Consider the following 22,666-nt stretch of genomic DNA (forward strand, 5'->3'; position numbering starts at 1 on the left):
TCAACTTCAAAAAGCCAATCCACATGCTCATCCCAGCTCCTCGCCTCTCCTTCCCTGATCACCCCCTCCCTCATTTGGCCGCATTTTCCCCATCCCCCTCCACTTCCCACAAATTGTGCTGTTAAGAAAGAACATGGGGAGCCCTTCAGGTCTCAGCATCCTGGGCGCAGGTGGTGGGGAAAACTTTGAAGTGAGCTCTCCACTAACTCTAGAGCTGGCCGTGCCTCCTCCATAAGCAGCTCTTATTAAAAAAAAGACCAAGTATCCACTAGAACAAAACCAAGCAGGCCTATTTAATTAGGGCAAATGCTTGATATCCACTTCTTCATGTTAAACCACACAGTCACACAAGCCTGGGAGGTCTGATTAATTTTAATATGCACGGTCGTGACAAGCGCCTCGGGGGTAAGAGAGAGGGGGGAAAAAATGCCACAAACCCTGCTAGCTTGACAAATAGGTTTCAGCTAAATGTTGTGTATGTTGCCCAGATTAAGATGTTACTATTCAGCAAGGGCTTGAACCTTTAATATGAGGGACAAGAGGCCTGAGAAACAGGTGGCTCGCTCTTCACTCTTGAATAAATGACATCCCCAAAAGCTGTGCCACATAAACATAGAGAAAGAGCTGGCACAATCCCTCATGTATATTTGTATATTACCAGTCTGGGTCAGAGGTTTCTCCAGCAGTGATCCAAGGACTGAAATGAGGCTCAGAAAGCTAATGGCTTTTCTGGGGGAGGGGGAAATGTATTAAAAAAAAAGAAAAGAGAGTGAGAGCGCGCACAAAAAAAAAAAATGAAGGTAGACTGCAAATTGATCTAGCTGGAATACACTAGGGGCAACAGGCATATAAAAATTATGTAGGGGTAAGAGTGGCAGCAAGTTTTGAAACCCCCTGTTGAAACGAATAATGGCTATTGAACAGTCTGGCTACATAAGGAATTAGGGGCAGGCAGGAGCTCAAATGATTATTTTGGTCTTGGTGAACCACTTACGTGCTGCATTGTAAAAGATGGGAAGTGAGAGATCAAGCATTTTGCTTTAGCTGCTGCTCATCCAATATTATGGAGTGAAGGTACTCTGGAAGGAAATTTTAATTATGGAGTTCTGTCACAGAAGACTTTCATTCTGAAACAGGGAGGGGGAGAGCGGCTGCATCTTCTCTCCAAAAGCACAAGTTTCCTAAATCTCACTTGACCATAATGCTTTCTTCTATATTTAAGATGCTGTATCAGCACCTCAGGTGCCTTTATCAAAAGAGAAAAGAAAAATCCAAAAGCTACAAACCTTTGAGGATGTAAGCAAGACAGACTTGGAAGGGAATCTAAGCAAATTTTGAAAACATGCATTGAAATAAACTGTGACTATCAGGCTAAACTATTAGGAAGGAAAACACTTTAAAACTGAAGGTGACAAATGAATAAACTTCGGTTTGAGCAAGTAAGAGCTGGCAGGGCTTCAAACTACGCTACCTCTGTTCTAGAGTTAAAGCGCTTGTTAATAAAGGTTTAAGCTACTACAGCATTAAACAGTGGCTTTTCTTCATATAGGCCTACTTCATAAATTTTATCTTTTAAATTCTTTTAGATTATTTTTTATTTTTATCAGCAGTACATGAATGCACGTTTCCATATGGCAGGGTCTTTGAAAGAAGTCCATGGAAGTTTGATGCTGTTTGCTCTATAAGAAAAGACACACTTTCTGGGGACAGACTGCATAGATGAACATGGAACCACGACGCACTTGGAGCATCCTTCCACAGCAGCAGTGGTCTATGAACAAAACTTAAAAGTACTCAACTGCAAAGTATCCTTGTTTGTCCTTCAGTAGAACAGCATTACAAAGCCTCTTCAACATGTACTTTGTCAAAGGGACAGTGAAGAACCAAATAAAAGAAATTCAAACCTCAACCAATTAGAGTATCCTTAGGCTCTTCCCGAATCTGTTCACTTTATTTCTTCCCGTCTCATCAGATGTGATTTAAAAACTAGAGACTGCATGTCAAAGATCTCCCCTTCTTGTGCCCATTAATGATCTGCTTTGGAATTTATGGCTTGAGAAGAGGGAGACCTCTTTATTTCTTTACAAGATATGTTGATTAAAAGTTTGATAATAGTAGAAGATATTCTGGGATCTTATTTCAACTAAAGAGCCTGAATTCACAATGTTTCACATTTATAGACTACAGAACTGCTTAAATAACAGCCATTTAAATTACCATATGGACAGGTGGTGTGATTTATAACGTAAACTTAAACATCAAACAACAATAGCCTTTGGGGGATGTTCAGAAGACAAAAAGCATGCCCAAGAGGCCTTTCTCATCCCTTTCTTTCCAACAAGGTAATTACTTATAGTAGTGCAGCATATTCTAATACAAGGCTCTCATACTCCCATTGCTTGCTAAAACTCACATTGCCTGCAAACATACATATTACCTGTTTACTAAACACCTGAGGTTAATTGTTCCTGCTCAGAAGACCTAAGGACTACTACACTGAAATTATAGAGTAGGAACAATATTAAACACTACATCAACCAAATTCTTGTGTGTGTGTGTTTTTATATATATTTACATCTAAATATATATAACACATGCGTTTTATGTACATCTGTGTACATGTATTTATATAAAATTCAAAGTATTTATTTAAATGGTCAAACCAAATTGAGTTTGAGAGGTTCTTATTTTAGAGAATGAGCCACGCCGATGAATGAGTGTGCTCCCACACGCACACATTCATATGAACAGTCTCTGTGGTAAGATAGATGCCCATATGAATCCCTTTATTGAGAATTCCTACAAATTCTGTACAATAACATAGATCTGGACTCAGAAGATACAGCATAGAAACTTGAAAGATAAACAGATACATAACCTGTTACAAACATATACTGTCAAAATGGAAAAAGGAGATTGATTCTTAATTAAAAGTTAGGACATGCAAAGAGCCAGTGCGTACTCAGGCTTATTCTAAAAATAAGAGAGAATTTACTTGTTTGCCTATTTCTTTTGCAGAAGCCAAGCCATACATTTAGAGGAAGGGCTAAACAGATTTCAGAGATTTAATTTTCCACAAGCCCAGGCCATAAATTAAAATATAGCAATCCAATCCCATTAATAGTGCAAGAAAAAGCTAAGTGGGTGCTTTGGTCTTTGCTTTCATGAACTTGTGTCAAGCTCAGTGACTTCAAAGAGATTTCCATTTCATTTCTACAAATGAGGAGAACAGACAGACAGAGAGTCTCTGCCATCCTCTGATGCCTTAAGAAAACAGAAGAAAAACATGCCTGTATCTCATTCGCCTAATGATTTTAGCTGCAAAAGGAATCCCATGGTCGGCAGACAACCCTCAGGGCAAGGGCTTGAGGTCTGTCACAGTATATAAGGATTCTCCAAACCCACTCCATTATCTTCATTATTGTATACCAGGAATAAAAGGGGACTGACTCCCCTTCTGAAGTTCAAGTTAGAAAGAACAGAATGTTTCATGTAAAATAACATTGTGTGACTTCAATAATAGGTTTATGCCTCTGGGGGCCTAATACTAAAGCTGCATATAAGGATTTTCCGCAGAATTTGAGAAAAGAAAAAATGACCACTGTATTTACAATGAGTAAAATTCCACAAGTTTTAGATTCACCAAAACGCTCTATGTCTCTGTGTCAGTGTGACTCATTGTCATTCGCATACTTCCATACAGCAGGAGTAAAATGGCAAGTTTGAGGGCGGTGCGGAGAGCACGGAGCTTTAGAGCAAATGAAAACAAAAACCATATGCATAGGCAAAGAGGAGAAAGTAACAAGCTTTTCAAAAGTTCTTAGGAATAAACAGATAGCATCACTTCCTACAGGGGACATTGACCAAGGGCATATATACAACAAATCAACATGGAAACCATTTATATGAACAGTGATGCTTCCCTTGTCAGCTCATGTGTGTGTACATGTATGTGCTTACACATATGAGCACATACATGTGTCCATTTGTGCACTCTGAGCAGTATGTTTCATAACACTCTAAAAATACTTGTCTTTTACTGACAACTTTACTAAGTGTTAACTCTTACTTTCTAACAAACATGATTTAAGAAAACCATTTACCTTGTATCAATACATTTTCTTAAAAACAGTCAGACCTGTTATCAATATTTTGGAATATCTCACTTGTCCTCAAAACCCGTTCCAGAGAAGAGAAGTCTTCTCCCTGACTGATACGAGGTTCGGATCAAGACCTGAAGTTGTCTACCAGCCTTTCTCTTGCTTCTGGTTTTGAAGAAACAGGCCATTTGAAAGAATGCTTCAAAAGCCAATTTCCCACAGTAATTCAGAAGATAATTTCAAACAATAAAAACAGAGCAAACACAGCCCATTGTACAAGTTAAATAATATATAAACTTTTGAGTACACAGAGAAATGGAAATCTGGCTCATATCTGGTCTTTGAAAGATTCACAGGAAATTGATTTAATTAAACCTCAGCTACTGGTGCAAATGTTTCCCTTTCTCCCCAAAGGGAAATAAAGTATTATATTATTGTTGTTGACATAATGCAGCAAAGCCTAACCAAGATTCCTGGTCTTCTCCTACAAAGCTCTACAAACTAGCAAGACTAAAAATTATCACTGAAATACACAGTGAACATATATTGTTGAATTGTTACCTACATGTACTACCAAAGCATTCCAACTTATCACTTATCTTATTCACAGGGAAACTCATTAATATGACCTGACTAGCAACCGGTGATGACTGACAACTTTACTTCAGCACTATGTGAAGAAGACATGACAGTAAGTAGATTTTCTGCTGGAGTTCAAACAGAGAAGACACTGCTTACAGTAGTACATGCTTCTTTTAGGCAAAAAAACCCCAGACCCTCGCATTTGTGGAGGATCTCTAAGAACAGTCTTGCCATCTGCATGCAGAAATATTTTTTTTTTTTTAATTAGCCACTCTAAAAACAATCATGTTGGCTGAAGGGGGGAGGGAGATTTGTCAAAATGATGTATTTGTCCCTCACCACCTTTCAATGCTCTTATGCAAGTCTAATTTTCTTCCTAGCCAGCTCACCTCTCTGGCCTCCTTTGTTTCATGTCCCATTTCCCATTCTCTTCTAACTTCTGAACTTTTGTTAGTTCGCTTTTAAGGAGAAAGGGGAAAAAAAAAACCCTAACCCTTTCCTATTCACTTTTTCCTGGACGGGGAGTAAGCAGAGACATGAATATGGCACCCTCATAATGATTTAACTAGGGCTTAATGAAATTTTCATCACAACCTGCTGTTCATTTTAATGGCCTTTGAAAGACAATAGAACAATGGCTAGAGGGAAGAAAAGATTTTCTGTTGCATGCATTTGCAAAGCCCAACATTCAGTTGCTCCCCCTCCTCTCTCTCTCAATCTCTTCACAAAGCTGTAGATCTTTTGTTTGTACTGTATATTTTCATTTTAGTAGAGCTGAGATAATGGACAGGCTCTGTAACCACTCATGTCTATCTGTGTCCTTTTCTTAATGGAGTCTGTGCAGCTTGTACAACCTCATACTCAACAGAGTATTTATACATCACCCAGAACCCCCTGTTCTTTCCTCTCTTGTATATGAAAAGTCTGGTCTCCTTCCCTCCCACTCCATACCATATACAGGAAAGATCTTTTCCATTCAAAAGTACAAGGTAGGTCATGGCACTGACCGTTAAGTCAACGTAAATGCAAAGTAAAATGCTATGATTATACGTAATATTCAAAAAAAATGCTTAGACAAAGAATTTGTTTCCCAGCAGCCCCATACTGCACACTCCAGTCAAGAAGAGAAAACTAATTTACCATCCTGTTATGCTCACGTATGTGATGGTGTGGCTGTGTTTGCACCTGTACTTTCATTCCAGTATGCAGGTTGTCCTAAAATTTTCTTGTAGGTGCTGTCAGTTCATGCTTCAACACTGAGGTGGGCTCTGAGGGCCATGCTTTTAAACATTTGAAACAGATTTCTACAACAGGATAGGTGAGTGTAAATGAAAATAAAGCCTTAGTACTGAGCATTAGGGAACAAGGCTCAGCATGTTCACACACCACCAACTGGCTCACAGTCCCCTGAAAATCTAGCTGTAGATATGCATGCTGGATACCTATTGAGAATACAGTTAGAACTTCTTCTTCCAGTCAGGGGTTTGAATCTGTCCCAAATAGGTAGGAACTGATAATCTTACTTAAAAGCAAGCTGTTCTGTGGCTTCTCAGAAGCGACATGTTTGGTTTTAGTCTCTGCCCACAGAGCACAAGTGGCATTGCCACCAACTGGACATACAGTCTCAAAACCAAACTGATTCTCCAGGGATGATGCCTATATGCCATGGTTGAAACTTACTGACCAGGTATAACGTAGAGAAAGCCCATAGTGTTTCTGTTTGTATGGGACCTGCACTACATGACATAACAGGACGTGTTCCACACAAAAGCTTTAATGAATTCCAGATTTAACTTCTTACCTTTGAAATAATGACATGTCTACTAGATAACTTCACAAAAACATTGATATTAATGATAATGTTGCTTTTTGCTCTAGAAATGGGGGAGGAAGGAGTAGTGGTATAGATAACCCCCAGGCTGTTAGAGTTACAGCGTTCATTGTACCCATGTTGAGGAGGCTGCTGTGTCTACTACAACCGTGACAAAAAGACTGTTATGTCAGACAAAGGCTCTCATTCGGGAGAAGCTAAAAATGTTAGCTATGATGGGATATTGCTGATAATTATCTCAAATGTAGACAAGAACTATTAGTTCTTTACTTTGATTTTGCTAGCAAGAAAAAGCACGTGGAGCAGAAAATGGGAAGATTAAAAAGTATATGCATCCAAAGAATCTGCAGAAAAGAAAACAAAACAGAAAATTTTTGCCAGTTTCCCAGGCCTTACCTTCTGGCTCATTTTTTATGAGCTCTTCCATTTTTCTTTGCTTAAGGGTGTCTACAACATCCGCTAGGCTCCCTTTGCGCCTTTCAGGGGTTCCCAGGGCCGTGCTGGACAATGATTCTCCACTCTGACGCCCACCTTCTTCTGCCTTCAAGGGTGAGGTAGATGAGTTGTGCGGGGCAAATGAAGACATCACTTTATTGCCATCAACTTCCTGAAAGAGGAGAAAACCAAGATGAAATATTTCTTTCTTTTCTTAAAGAAGAAAAAAATAAAGATTGGAAAGAAAAAACAATCCTTTGTTCTTTGACTTCATTGCTGTTTGTTCCTCTGTTGAAACCTTTAAAAAGGCATGCAATGCTTCAAAAACACCCAGAACAAAGCCCATCCATAAAGCATAAACCAAGATTACAGCCTGAAGTGAACAAAGATTAGCTTGCAAGAGAAACATAAAATACAGTTTTTGCCTAATTGAGAAGAAGTGGTGTACTCGTAGGTTTCCTAATAACAATGGTATTGATTACCTTTAATTGTTTGCTCTTTTACAGCTTTCTTTCGAAAAAATCTTCAATTTTTACAAGGACCATTAATTTCCTGACTTTAGAAGGTACTTAATGCCTTGATGGCTAGTTGTTGTAAGAAATGAAATAGTAACTAAGTATTAAATGCCCTTTGCCATATGACTTACTTTAACTCACAGTTCAAGCAGTTCTCCCATCTATAAAGGATGAAACAATTGTTTTCTGTTTTCTAATTACCTTTCTATTCTCCTCTTCCATCTCATACCTCCAGTTCTTGCAGAGACATTATTTTTCACAAAGGTGGTCCTAATGACTTTCACTGGCAGCACAATGGCAAAACTCTGTGACTTCCCAGAACGTACACACAATCCTCCTTATGTGAGAGCCCACAGAGGTCTACTCATTAATTTTAATGGAAACCAAAACTGGTTCCAGCATCTTCAAACTTGCCTTCATTAACATGAGAGCCTTCTACTCCACGCCTCCTTCAGCATAAAGCAATGTTCTCTGCGTATGTTCCTTTCCCCTTTCATGTCTCTTTTGTATCCTACCTTTCTGTACACATCTCTGAAACCTTTTTTCCCTTTGCTAACATATGCCATCTATACTTGGCAAAACTTAGGTCACTGTCTCTGAACAAAGCTTGCTGCAGGGTACATACAATGCATAAAACAATGCTGCAAACATGAACAATTTTTATTTTGATCACATTCTCCAGAAGTTTTGTGGGTTTTTTCTTTTTCATTATCCTATCCCCTTACATTTTTGCACTCTATATGTTTAATGAATATTATTTCTAAAAAAGTCACTGGATCATCTTGTGATCCAAGTTACAGACTTGGCTGAAAAAAATCTTAATTTTTAAATTGTTTTCATTGTATAAGGTATGAAAGTGACACATATACTCTTTTTAGTGGTTTGTGTTGTATTTCTAGCATTTTATTCCTGAGTAATTTTTGGTTTATCTTGTTTAATAAACCCCAATATTTCAGAAAAAAATTTGTCTTTTCATAAATAGAACATAAATTGCTAAAAGTTATCTCAATAAAATTTGGATAAAGCAACATGAAAGATATGCAGTAAAGAACGTGTTTGTTTTCACAGACTACTTTGTTTCGGCAAAAAGATTACCTTTGGTTGAGAAAACTTTTAGTGCAAACAGTTTTGAGCTGCTTGAATGTGTTATACTAGTGAATAAATTCCCTAACAGAATCGGATTTAACTGAGATTACAATCTGGGCCATCATATGCCCCAAAAGCCAAACCCAGTGATGTTAATGACAGACTTTCTACTGACGTCAATGAGCTTTTGACCAAGCCCTAAAAAATTTTCCAACTTTAGTCAACAGACATGCTCTTTTTTATTTCTTGCAACTCCCTCAATTTTTGTTCTGCACTTGGAAAATTACTAGTTGCTAACACCAGACTTAAAAAATTAGTTGGAGCCAAACACAATTTTTTTCACATATATAGACCTGAATAAACTGTTTTTTAACACGGATACAGACAAGCAAAGTATTTTAACTTCAGTATCGGTTCAGATTTATCTAACATTCAAACCCATTATCACCAAGTGGCAATTTTTTTCCTACAGAAAAGGCCAAAACAGGAAATAAGTTGAAAGCTGCTTATTCACACTTTGAAGACGGATAAGCAAAATACCATCCTTAATTACAGTTCTTAAATTCATCTATACTATACTATCAATTATGTATAGGAACAGTATTGTTCCTAATTTTACCAGGAACTAGTTTCTTGGGTTTATTCCAAAGTGGGCCCCAAAGACACTCATGTTTCTGTGTATGTCACACATTGGTCACAGACACAAAATAACTTGCAACAGCTGCCTAAACCTCAGGAATCACAACTGCTGTCTCCATGTACATTTTGGGTACATGCAAATGTTTTTATATGTACAAACATATTATGACTATAAAGCAAATTTGTCAGAAAAGGCATAGGAACACAAGGATTGAATGATATGTAAAGTAATAGAAGGAGACTTTCAAAATCACAAATTGCTTGGCATTCAAATGGAACCCACAAGTATTTTCAAAACTACTAAAATTTCCCTCCCTCTCTTCCTGGGGAAAAGGAATTGTGAGGGGGAGAGGGCAAGACAGTAGTTTGTGGGTAAAGCATCATGAAAGGACTCTGGATACTCAGCTCCTATTCTATCAAATGTTCTGTGTAACCATGGAGTAAGTCACTTTTGTTTTTGTATTTCAGTTTCCCACCTGTAAAACAGGCACAAAAGAAGTAATTTCTTATACCGTAAAGGTCTTGGAATGATAAACTCATTAATAACACAGGAATGTCCTGCTACGACAATGTTGGCTAAAAGCATTTGTATAGTACCACAGTTAAGATGACTCCTTAGCTGGACAAAAAAAGAAAAGGAAGTGTTCTACACTGTGTCTACACAGTTGTTTTTTTTTAAAGATAAATTATATATTGAAATATACATCTAAGTAATGATCTCCAAAACAAAATGTTTCCTCAGACTGCTCTTGTTAGGTGTGCATGTATGCACTGTTTGCATATCACGTACACAGGCTATTTATACACTTGTGGGGTTTAAGATACACTCCACTTAATCAAAACACATATACAGTAGGGGAACAGCTGCAATCACATCTCAGTGGGCTAAATTACAGTACACCAGTGAATTATTCATTCAAAAAGATCTGTAGCAATCACACATTCATTGCGTGATTTGCAATCTAAGAGGAATCCTCTCCTTGCCATACCAGCCGATGTGCGCACACATCAGCTACTGATGTTGGTGAGAGTTCAACACGCATCCTCCAGCACACCAGCTCAAGAACCTGTCTTCCCCACTTGTCCATGATCCTTTTATTCTGTCCTGCAGAACAACAACCTGAAATGCTCAACTGTTACCTTGGCTTTCATTTCACACGCCTCTTTTATTTTGCTTTCTTATGCTATTACTGGGGAAAGCGAAAAAACTTTCAACGATTTGGATTTTTACTTTTACCATGTAAAAAAAAAGATACTTCCACTTAAAACCTACCCATGTCAATGGCTATACAAAGCCACAAAACTTCTAGCAAGGAAAATCCTCTGATATTACATATGATGGTTTAACCATTGCCCTGAAAACACTCAGAGAAATCCTTCATGGTAAGAAAGATATGTCAGCAACAGTTTAAAATTAATCCCCTGAGAAGGAAGTTCCCTCCCAACAAGTGAGATTTAGCAGGTTCCTTTTTTGAAAGGACAAATTCACATGACTTTTTTCCGTTAACTGAGAGAAAAGCGAAGACACGGTAGAGGCTGGTATTAAAGAACCGAAGTATCTACTACTGACACTTTAAAATTAAGTCCATCAAGCCACACATAAGACCTCTCTCTCAGTCACCAAAACAGTGGAAAAACAAACACTCTTTTACCAGAGCACAGTGTCTCTCAGCTGTGTAACCATTTCACCTGTTCAAGTTTGATTACATTCCAGCCTCTGGCACTGTTAATCCTGGTAACAGTTTTATGCAGTTAGCAGCTGCTTCATGGATGGGGCCCTATTGTTCATTTGCATTGCGAATTGCTCTGCTAATGTGTGCTGGCACAACATTTCATCGAACTCTGAGCTGGGATTGTACTCACCAACACCTGATGCTGCTGCTTCTTGCTTTCCCCACTTCGGAAAGGCAGACAAGGACCTACACAGATCCCGCTGAATCAAACACCCAGGGCCCTTCTTTCTCCCCCTAACAACAGCAACAAAAAAACAAGGACTGGCCCACAGTTTGTGTCTTCTGCTTCTGTTCCACGCTAGGAGCCGCAGGAAGGCTTGCTCATGTACAAGAAAGTTGCCTCTGTACTGCCAAACAGCTTTCCACCTATGGAGGAAATACCTCTTCCAAGGTTTAATGATAAAGCAGGCTTCTGCCCTTTCAGGATGAGGTCAATAATCTTCCTTTGTTAATCTTGGGCAAGCTTTACTTAATCTAGCCCCCTTGTCACCTTTGTGATTGACAGGAAAAGTCATGTCACTGGACAATGGACTTATCCTCAGTGAGCAATATCTTTTTTAAAGATTACACAATGTTACCCTTGCTCTCATAAAAAGTGCAAACATTTTGCTGTTAAAAGAAACTATTCATTCCAACTGTATCTTTCAAATTGTCTCTCTCTGTTCCCAGGGTCCGACCGAGGCCTATTTCAGTTCTACAGGGGGACAGTGAAGCAGATTGCACTTGGTGAGATTTCCAAAAAAACTCTCAGTGCCCTAAATAGATCTCACCTTCTTCCTCACCCAGAGGTGCACATTACTCTTATTCTGCAATTAAATTAAGACAAAAAACTGTTTCTGTGAAATTAAATTTTTGTCTCCAACCAACCAATAATCAAAGCAGAAGAAAACTCAGAACTAAGTCTGAAACTGTTAATTACCACTATATGGGATGCAAGCAGGCTGCCTCTGCAGAAAAAACAAACAAACAAAAGAACACAACGATGAGAATCAAGCTTCTGGTTTTGCAGCCGAAAACACCTGGAATAAAATAAGCATGTCTTTAAAACAAGCACTGATATTGTCTGATTTTAAGAAGCCTGTGATCCTAAAAGCAACCTCACAGGTTCTTTTTTCAAAGCTGGAATTTTGCCCGCACTTTGTACTTTTAGAATGCATAAAGAAGACACCAAAGCAAATTTTTTGTCTGCTTTCTACAGTAGAAATGCAGTCCTATTTATTTTATAGTCTCCATAGTGACCAGGAAGCTGGTAACAGCATGACATAAGAGATAATCAGAAAACAGAATACTTCACACCTCCGAAGACAAATAATTCTTAAGCAGTTTAGTACTGTTTGCTATTTATTTTTATTTATTTTGCCTAATAAACTTTTAGGAAATGAATATCTGTGTTTAAGATTCAACAGAATAGCAACTTCAAGGGAAAATCTGAAAGCTATAAAAAACACTCCTAATAGCCACAGGAGGTCCACCACCAATTAAGAGAAGAACTAAACTGATATTTCCAATGTTTTTTATGGTTTAAAAGAAGCAAAACACAGACAATAGTCACAAAGCAAGAATAATCTTTCTTTTTTCCCTTTAACCTTCCATTTACAATCTTTGCCTAAATTAATGTCATTAACTTACTTCAGGAGAAAAAGTGCCAACAGCTTTCAACTAGAAACATATCTTCGAATCACTTAAGTGATTTGGAAAATCCTCTACTTCTACATTCTATGTCACAGGGGCTGTAGGGCAGACATTACCAAAAACCTGTGTGGTTTATGGCGGCTGTAACCTGGCACCTTCAGGAAGATGAAATACATACTCCACCAGACTTCCCAGTGGACACTGTTCTTGTTACACATTAGAATTTCTTTGCTTCTGTCTTACGTTTAAATAGGTCTTTTTTCTATAGCTTTCCTTTATGGAGAAAAGTTCTTCATCAGTGGTGGAAAGGAATGATCCCAAGGAGATTTAAAAGAAGCAGTGGAGGATACAATGAGAAAAGTGCAGACCAGGAAAAAGGGGGCATAGAGGGGGGAAAAAAATGGAAGAGGATAAATACACCATTAGGAAGTAAGAACAACAAGAACGCATAACTCAAGGAGGGATAAAAGCAATGTTGAAAGGTGTCACATAAACAAACTTAGAAAGATGTATATCCACAGGCTATGGCTCTGCAATTATATCTATGCAAACTGACAGCTATTCTTATACAGGTGTTTTTTTCTAGGACTGTGGTTTTAATGACAAGGACCTGCAACGTAATGGTGAATGAAGTTGTTGATTAATGGATCTAAAAGGTCAGCTGAAGAGATCATCATGGCACAGACGTAAGAATTTTACCTGAATTAGGTGAACTAAACACAGTAAACAAAGATGCTAATTTTCTTCTTTTTACAATTATAGTGCTACAGCCAAGCAAAATACATTCACATCAAATATTGTTTTGGCTTTGCTAAGATGATGTATTAGGGATGTCATGATCCATACTTTGGAAGTATTACCAATTATCAGACTTAGAGAATCCTGATCATATCTAGCTGTCCCTCTAAAATGTTAATACTTTGCTTGGTACTGGAATATTTTTGGGATTTTTGGGGGGAAATTGTTACTATCTCTTGTCCTTCAGGTTGTATTTATTTATGTCAAGTGCTGTATCTAATTAATGATTTCTTTGTGATGAAGCAGAAGATACACTGGCAGAGGTTTCAGTGGGAAGACTAACAGGTATTTCCAAGGTTTGACACCTATCAACCTGGCTGAAAATTATTGGAAGTTAAAAAAGAAGGCCATCTGCTCTATGAACTGTGCTACGTCAGACACTTTCCTTTCTTCTACCTTTTTCCTCCATATGTAAAATACGATATTCTGCAGCTTAGGGCATTTTATATAATTGATGTAAAAAGCCAAGAGATTATTGGACAAAGCTTCATAGCAGTTGTATTTTCATTTTTATTGATGCCATAAATACTCGGTTCATACATTACTCTGTGGTGCACTACAGCCCAATCATCTGAAACTGGAAATTGGGAACTCTCTCATACATCAAGTGCCACCCCACAATATCTGACAGTAACACTGAAATGTACTTCGATTTTTTCTAAATATCATGACACTCAGACTGCTGCCATAGCTGCACAAGCAAGGGTAAATTTCAAGCATTTCCAAGGTTTGCAGACGTAAGAAACTGTTCAGTTGTGTTCACACAAAAGGAGTAACTTATAATCCATTTTGCATTGATTTCTAACTTTATCATCTGATTTACAGAACATAGGAGCAGATTTTTCAAGGATTTAAAGTATCTAAAGATATAAGGAGGTGCCTAGCGGGATTTTTGAAAATGCACAATAATATATATTCATTTAATTCCCACTGATTTCATTGTAGGTGCCTGAAAATAAAGAGCTAGAGCTAGCACAGTGCAACTGGCTGACTCTTTGTGCTTCTTCAACAGACCATTATCAGCCTATCTACAGTACAGAGCACAATCTGATAACTGATGCTTTAAGACAAACATTTCTTCTCCTCTGGCTGTTCTGCATTCCAGCCCATCCCCAAACACAGGGCATAAGTTGAGTATTTCTCACTCCTTGCCCCACTATTTCTACTTGATTTATTACAAATCAAAGAACTATATGCAAACTGTGGATTTGCTTGTAGTAAAAAAATACATGAGTTGTGAGAGAAATTTTAGAACCTTTTCATATTGGATGTGTAACAGGTGTTTTTTAAAAATTATTTTCTTTTGTGCTACAGATTCTGGTTTTATTTTTAGCCCACCTCTTTGCCCCATTTCTTGCAATAAAGTGTTCCTCCATGTATAAAAGTAAATTGCAAATCTTTCTACAGAATGTAGATATTAAATATAGTAAAATAGTAATGACTACTTTGTATTGGGTAAATGTGGTTAGTGACATAATTCCTGACATCTATTCTCAGACCTGATCTCTTCTACTGCCTCTTTCTCCAGCAAAATTCATTTTAAGAATGTAATACAGGATTACATCTATTTGCTCTCAAAATACTTAACAAACAAAACTGGCATTTTGAGAAGGCCTAATATGTTAGCTATAACCTGCAAAAACAAAGAACATGTTGTACTATAACAGCCTTGTTATCTTCATGCTAGTAATCTTCATGCTTAAAAATAATAAATAGAACTCTGCAAAAGCACTTTTAAGACTTTTATGATCTCTTCCCTAGGGGGCTAAAGATCACCCTTATGACCTTGCTAAACAAAAAATAAGACTACTTATCAAAACAGCTTGGTAGAGTCTTCAGCATACATTAAATCCTTGTAATAGTTTGGAAATCATGCAGTATAAAGTGATTATCTTTGTAAAAATACAAGCTTACTAACCACATACAACAACTCTGGTTTTGTAAGTGTAATAAAACCTACGCTGAGTGTCAAAAAGAGTTTCATCACCAGCTTTCTCAGTATGAAACAAACCCATTGTCTGTGCTAACTTCTTGAAAGACTGGGAGAGGACCTTCTGAACAGAATTTAGAGATACAATAAAATAAATGTGATAGGCTAGCAATGGCTCTGGGGCTGTTCACAGCTCCCCAGCTTTCACATTATGATTCACCACAGCTTTCAGATAGGAAAGGGATGTAAACTCACCCCATTTGTTCTCTGGCAACCTACAAAAAATTCACTCCAAACAGACTTCACCTCTTTCCTTTGTCCGGGTGACTGACAGTAAAGACAAGCCATATACGATTTGGTCAAAAACTGCGTCCTCTCTGTTGAGGACAATTTGGAGGGTATCTTGTCTGGGGAGAACCCTCCAAACTGAGGAACAAAAGAAGGAAAACGTCCTGCACCCATAAGGGTCTGTGCTTACGGTCACTCTAAGGCACTGTGATTCTGCCAAGTACCAAAAGCAGGTATGTAACAAAATGGCATACTCAGCCCTCTGGTGTGGCCCCACTTGTTTCATTTGCGCTAGTAAAATGTCTCAGGCAGCGAGGCTTCCCATTTTCCCTATGAATATGCTATGCAGTTAAAAACAAAACCAAAAACCTCACTGCTCTGAAACATTGCCTCATATTTGCTTCCTTTCAACCCAAACCTCTCCTATATAGTTGCTTCTTCCAGCGCTCTGGACTGTCCCTCTTCCATGTTAGAGCTTGTACCATCGCATCCTTTTGGACAGTTAGCATATATTTACTTTGTTATTACTGCCCCACATTTAGCCTTTCCTCACAAATCAGCCCCTACAACTCCTTAATCATTTGTTGCTTGCATCTAAAAATCCCTCCAATTTGCTGGTTTCTCTAACATGGCCAGAACTGAACACATTTCACATGTAATCTTAGCAGAGTTATGAGGAGAAGGACAATTACCTCGTTACTGCCTTTTTTTCTGCCTTGCTACATGACAAGCTCATATCTAATTTGTTTTAACACACCTAAATGTTTTTCAGCATTACTGTTTTCCAAGTGCCTTACTCTCATTGATTATCTGTGTTTGGATTACTTTATCCAGCTGTATCAGTTTGTAATTTTACATTTGATTATTACCTGCCATGCAGTCTCCCCTTCATTCCTTTGGTATTACGGTTTTGTTCTTCCTGGTGCACCACTGGCCACTTTAATGAGTGTATTTTAATTCACTTGTTCAAGCTTCTATAACAATGTATTTATTTCTCTGTATTTCTATAATGTTGCTACAGGCACTCACTGTCCCATGAATCCTGTACCAAGAAGCAGACAGCTTACAGCAGGCAAACAGGACTACTATAACCATACTCTTTCAGTGCACAGTTTTTTCCAGCAACCTCAGAATAACACAAGAGATGTTGCTACGTAAGTAGGAGGCTCTGGAAGGCCAGGGTAAGCAAAAAAGTACTATAAGGAAGAACACCTGTGCAGAGTATACTGCCCTAGGAATTTCTTCCTCACTTCTACTGAAGGAATTCCTCTGACAATCTCTGACATTGTGGCTTTTCAAAGAAGGTATTGCATAGTTTTCTGACATTCAGTATATCTGCCTCTTTCTACTAGTTAAGTAGCATCATATTGTACAACATCATTTCGCTCTTCTCTCAATAACTTAATGCATTACTGGTTTTCTTTTTTTATAGTTACCTTACCTGGAACATTGAAATGAGATGCATGAAACACTGTATGAAGGAAACATCTCTCAATGTGTGCATACTTATGGACTGAATTCCATGCAACTTCCAATAATCAACTCATTTGGAATTATCTGTTCTTTGTATCTTTGAAGATCTTAGTCCACACATTTAATATTGGGAATCTTGCACATATCCTACATGAAGTGTAGGTGTGTGGCTAAATCCACTAAACTTCTAAAGTAATTATGTTCTGTGCTATGTATGTCACATATTGTTCATGAGCCTTCTCATCTCACATCTCTTTACTTTTACTGTGTATTTGTTCTCTTTCTTCTCAGAAGATTACAACTAGACTTAGCAGGACAGTAACAGTCAAAATCATCTTTGCCTCCACAGAGATTAGTATCACTATTTCTTTTCCTGAAAGCAATCTTCTAGAAGTTCTCATTTTCTAGAAGGGCCAGAAAACATTATTTTATTAAAATGGAATAGCTACTTGAGAAATATCCCCACTGTCTCCACTGGAGTTAACTGTAGCATAAGATACCACATTTAGAATACAAATTTTTCAAAATGAATTCTCCTCGTTCAGAAATAGGTTTGTCTCATTCATTTATTTTTGAAATGCATATCATCTAGCACGTGGGACTCCTGGCTCTGCTTTTATCTAAGTTCTCTATTCTTTTACCTTCTTTTTATAGACTTCACCAATTATTTTCTGTGCACTACTCACTCTCTTACATTTTCTTAGTAATGGTTACACAATAGTTTATAGGATTTTTCCAAGCAGTAACTGCTTTCATACTTTCTAACAGTTATTAAAAGACCTATTTTCTCTCCAAAATTTATTTCAACTGCTTTTCTTTATGTCTTTTATAACTTGATTTTCCTTCTATCAACAACTGTTCCACAATTTTACTGAAACAGAACTCAGAATTCTGGTATAAACCAAAGTAGTTTTCTCAACTTTAGAGGAAAGATTGCATAGGAAATAATAATAATAAATGAAATATACATACTCTGTGTTTAACAACACAGAACAGATACATTCACAGAAAGTTAGTTCCACAGAACATGTTTACAGCACAGGAATCAATATTATTTGGATCTTTTGCACTTCAAACAGAGAATGGTGCCTGATCAGAAAATACCAAATATATCAGAATAATTAATAAAATGTATATGACTAAAGCAATTCACATAACACTAATACATAAATGTAATATGCGTTAGAGCTACTAAAAAATCTGTTAATTAATCCCCACAAAATCCCTTTGTGATACTGCATGTAGGGCAAATTAGGAAGTGACGTGAACTGACTTGCTAGGTTCCAAAGCAGGTAACAGCAGAGCACACTCAGCACCCAAGGGTTACCAAGAACCAATTCTCTGTTCACTCATCTGGGTCTTAGTACACCTCGAATGGAAACATTATGCTCTGCTCAGGGGAGCAGCATGATGTCATTTTATCATTTAAGTACCATTCTAAAGCTCACTCAAGCAAAGCTTAAAGAAGATTTAAAATGCACATAGACCCCACACACAGAAGCCAGTTTAGACTGTGGCTGAGTGATGCAAAAAACCCAATAAATTCTAATTTATGACAGATTCACAGTTGTTCTTACTCTACAGATCAGTTATTCTTTCTCCTGTTCCTTTAAACTGCAGTGAGTAGCTTACTTTGCCTACTACGAAGAGACCTTTGTGATAATATGATATCAAGGGATGTTGTGACATTCCTGATTAAGAACTACACAGTAAGCAAACTGTACAGAAATGCTAATTTTCTTTCCATTCCTCATCACTTACCTAAATTATTCTGAATAATACAAATGATCTTGATTTGCTTTAAGGCAGTTCATTCTCATTCTTTTATGCCATTTTTTAAAAAAGAAATCACACCCCTGTAGCTGATTAAGTCCACTACATATTTTCCTTAACAATTAATTTTGTGCACTGTTGTATGTCATGTTCACAAACAAACAAAACCCCCTAAAGAACATCTATTCTTCTACAGTCATAGCCAACTACCCACCATCAGCAGAGGATGAATAACTTTTGCTGGAAATAGCCTTTCTTCTCCAAGCTCCTCTTTGAATCACTGATTTCTGAGTATTCCCTGTAGTTTTCAGTCATCATGAAGTGATGCTGAAAAACCCACAGAATTGCCCAACCCGAATAAGACAGACACAATTTTCTCCACTTTGGCTGGAAAAAATGTAAGCCTACTTTGTGACCAGGAAGTATTGGTTGACTAATAGAGCATGGTTTTACAAAATCTGTCTTTTTTCTAACCTTAAATTTATCAAGAGTGAGTCTCAGGATGTGATCCAGCCAGGTATCACTGTGCCTACCAGAACTGAGCGGATGTACAGAAGGTTTCTAAGTAAAAGTTCTCTGCAATCCATTCATTTTACTTAGCAACATCAAACAGGGAAAAATAATTAAAAAGCGCCTATTGAGCACCTAGAGACCTTGAGCACAGACAGGGGGTGAACACAAAGACAGGGTATTTGGTTATAAGAGTCACACTTGATCTTTATATATATATATTTTTTTTCCATACACATTAGAAGAAGTTACAGTACATTTTTGAGGGTTATTTTACTTTCTTCTATTCTGATCTATGAGTGTCTACACTTTCAGTATACATACTTAAACATACTCATAAGAGTTACGCAAAATACCTTGATTTAAGTTTTGTTGTCTTCAGATGTATAGGGAGACTACATATTTGAAAAACAAATTGTCTGAATAAATTCCATTAGGTGAAGTAAGTGTGAAAATCACATTCAAATGACATTAGAAAAAGGAACAATGCTGAGAGCTTATTTGTACTGTACAAGCTACAAGCAGGCAAAAGCTAGTTTCTGCCATGTAAGACAGGTCCATGTGAAAGATCCAACCTTCCATAAAATATCTTTGATGATACTGGAGGTTGCACTTACACATTTATATAAAGCTCCTCTCAATACATTCCTGTATTACATTTCTGTTATTCTAACCTTACATAGTGTCTCCTATCTACAGGTTCAAAGAAACTTTTAAAAATTGAGGGCTGAAAGAAGATGTTACAATGACACTATGCTGCAACATTGATATAGCTGACCGCTGACTGCTGCTTTAGTAGTTAATGTAGTACATCATAGTCATGGTCATGGCTATTAATATCAGCAATATTTATACTACTACCATTGTGTTTCTTTCACTAGTGTCATGTGTTAATCGGGAAGCATGTTTGTATCATTCATAGAAATGTAAGGTACTTTCTTTCTTCCGTCCAGGCCTTATGTTAAAGCAAAACTGAAGTATTTGGAAGGAACACATATACAGTCTGCCAGCTGCCCTGTCTTTCAATCTGATTTTACGCACCTTTATCATAACATCAGTTTTCACTGATTATTTAGGAATCAGACTCATAAAATAAGGAAGTCTACATTGTAGGTTCAAATTCACCCCAAGCCTCTACAAATCAAGATACTGTTATCACATATGGAGTTGTAATGCAAAAAAAAATGGATGATATATGAACCACAGGCACTCAAATCAACCAAAATACCATCTTCCATCTTCAAAGGAGAAAACCTGGGATTAGGAAGGCTCATAGAGTGGAACAGGGATGCACAGTTATATTTTCAGTGACTAAATGGAGAATTTGTGAGGATTGCCTAAACAACATCCTTTTGTAAACATTTTTCCATTAAGAAATTAGTTATCATCCTGCTTCTCCTGATTTCAGCACATATTTATTCTCTAAAGAAGCTGGCCAGAATATCGAATGATTTAGCAAGAGTTTCAGAAGATCTCCATCAGCAAATTGCGTTTAACTCCACGGGTTATTTTCAGTGAAAATGGGATCACTTGTTCACAAGAATGAAGTGTTCTGGAAATCACACTTCCAGAACACATTTTATTTTAAGCCTTTATGTGCAAGTTTATTAATTTTCATCACAGCTATTATTCCTTTAAATAAAAAGTAGAACTTTCTTCCTTGGATGTAACATAATGAGTCTTAGTACCAGAGAGGTCAGTTTATGCACAATGTACACTTAACAAAAGATGACCAGAATTAGCTGTGAAAATTTCTCAAAAGAACGAGTAGTCTTAGGTTTTACTCTTTTGCTCAAGCATGGATGAAAAGAAACATTCTCTTACAATATCCAGTGAAGATACTAATAAAAATAAACTGGAAAATAGACAGCAACAAACATCTTTGGAAATTGCTAGCTGTTCTTGTGGCTGCAAGGGCTGCAGTAACCTGAGACTGGCACAGAGTAGTAGAAGTTTATATGGAAGCACTTGCGCTCAGCTTCTTTAACAGGTGAACCTCCAACAATATATGGGGATAAGCAGAACAGCGGCTTTAGAATAACATCTTTATTCAACATATTTGCTCCCCACGTATTTTCCGAGTCATGTCTATCTGCCTGCTTTATTGACTACTTTTTTTTTTTAGCTGCCATTAGCACTAAAGGGTCAATACAGCTACAAAAGAAGGAACTGGAGTCTGTTTTGCAGACATATCATCAACAAAATTGTCAGTTAAGTACCATTTGCAAAACGTTTATTACTTGGGATGACGTGAGGCAAAAAAAGACACAGCTTTATTTTCAAACCCTGGGTTAAGTTATAGCATTATATGCAATTAATAAAAATATCATATTTTTATGCAACTAAGTTTGACCTCTAAAGCCACAGCAAGACAGAAAACATGGGACTCTTTAATGTCATTTTTACAGTCATTTATCTGACTATAACCACACTTTAAAGCGTTAAGGTCAGCTGGTCATGAAGCATGAGCTACACTTCTGACTAGCATGCACCACATTTGACTTGAGAGTAAATAAGGGACTGACACTCCATTAACCTTCACAAGTGCAATTATTTATCAAAACAGTTCAAAAGAGTACCCGACAGAGAACTGATAAATCTGGAAGCAAAAAACAAAACTGTAAGAAAACAAACTGATCCTTTGCCAGTGATGAAGAGCTATTTTCTACCACAATTCCTGGGGCAAGTCCTCCAGTCAGTTTTCTAACACAGCCATCCATTTTAAAGGACTGACCCTTAATTCACACTGGCTTTGACAAAATCTCAGAGCTTTTTTTGCTCTTTTTTATTTGTCTTCTTCCTTGGAAATAATATATGCTAATATCCTTACAATATTTTGTAACATGTTTACAGGAATCTTCAAAGACTTAGCTCAGAAACAGTGCAGAAAATTCAGAAGAGTTCTGACATGTTTGGTCGTATCTACTCTTTTAGTTTCAGCACAAGACCATTCCTGTTCACAATATTCCTGTTTGGTGAGCTGACTGGCATCTTCCTACCACCATATAAATTTTATTTGTTTTATTACAGAACCTATGGTGGTTTATAGCCACATGGTCTTCAAATCTTGTTAATTCTGTAAGATTTCTGTAATATCCTTATGTTGTAAAATTCTACCCAAATTCCTCAGTAAAGCATGAGGTTGAGCTGTTCATCAACATCTGTCATCTGCCATCAATTACTTTGACTTTTTGACTGCAGTAGCACTCCGAAATTCCAAAAAAGAGGGAGTTTGCTCGAAACCTTCCACCAGAAAGTGTCAGAAGGGAGAATGGGGGAAAAATAATAAAATAAAAATAAAAAAAAGGGCTTCATCACATAAAGATCCACCCATGATCATC

At 37.3% G+C, this 22,666-nt stretch overlaps 1 protein-coding gene across 9 annotated transcripts in view; it reads right to left on the minus strand.

Annotated features, from left to right (window-relative positions):
• Positions 1–22,666, minus strand: part of SOX5 (SRY-box transcription factor 5) — a 341,279-nt gene that overhangs the window by 218,395 nt on the left and 100,218 nt on the right. For 8 of the 9 annotated variants that reach the window (XM_040595770.1, XM_040595774.1, XM_040595773.1 and 5 more), the window contains exon 3: positions 6,910–7,120. In XM_040595770.1, coding sequence (XP_040451704.1) covers positions 6,910–7,120 — 211 coding nt within the window. Of the gene's footprint in view, positions 1–6,909; positions 7,121–11,051; positions 11,265–22,666 lie in introns of those variants that run through there. The other variant, XM_040595775.1, reaches the window with a different exon arrangement.

The sequence above is a fragment of the Falco naumanni genome, chromosome 5, assembly GCF_017639655.2.
Source record: "Falco naumanni isolate bFalNau1 chromosome 5, bFalNau1.pat, whole genome shotgun sequence".
Lineage (NCBI taxonomy): Eukaryota > Metazoa > Chordata > Aves > Falconiformes > Falconidae > Falco > Falco naumanni.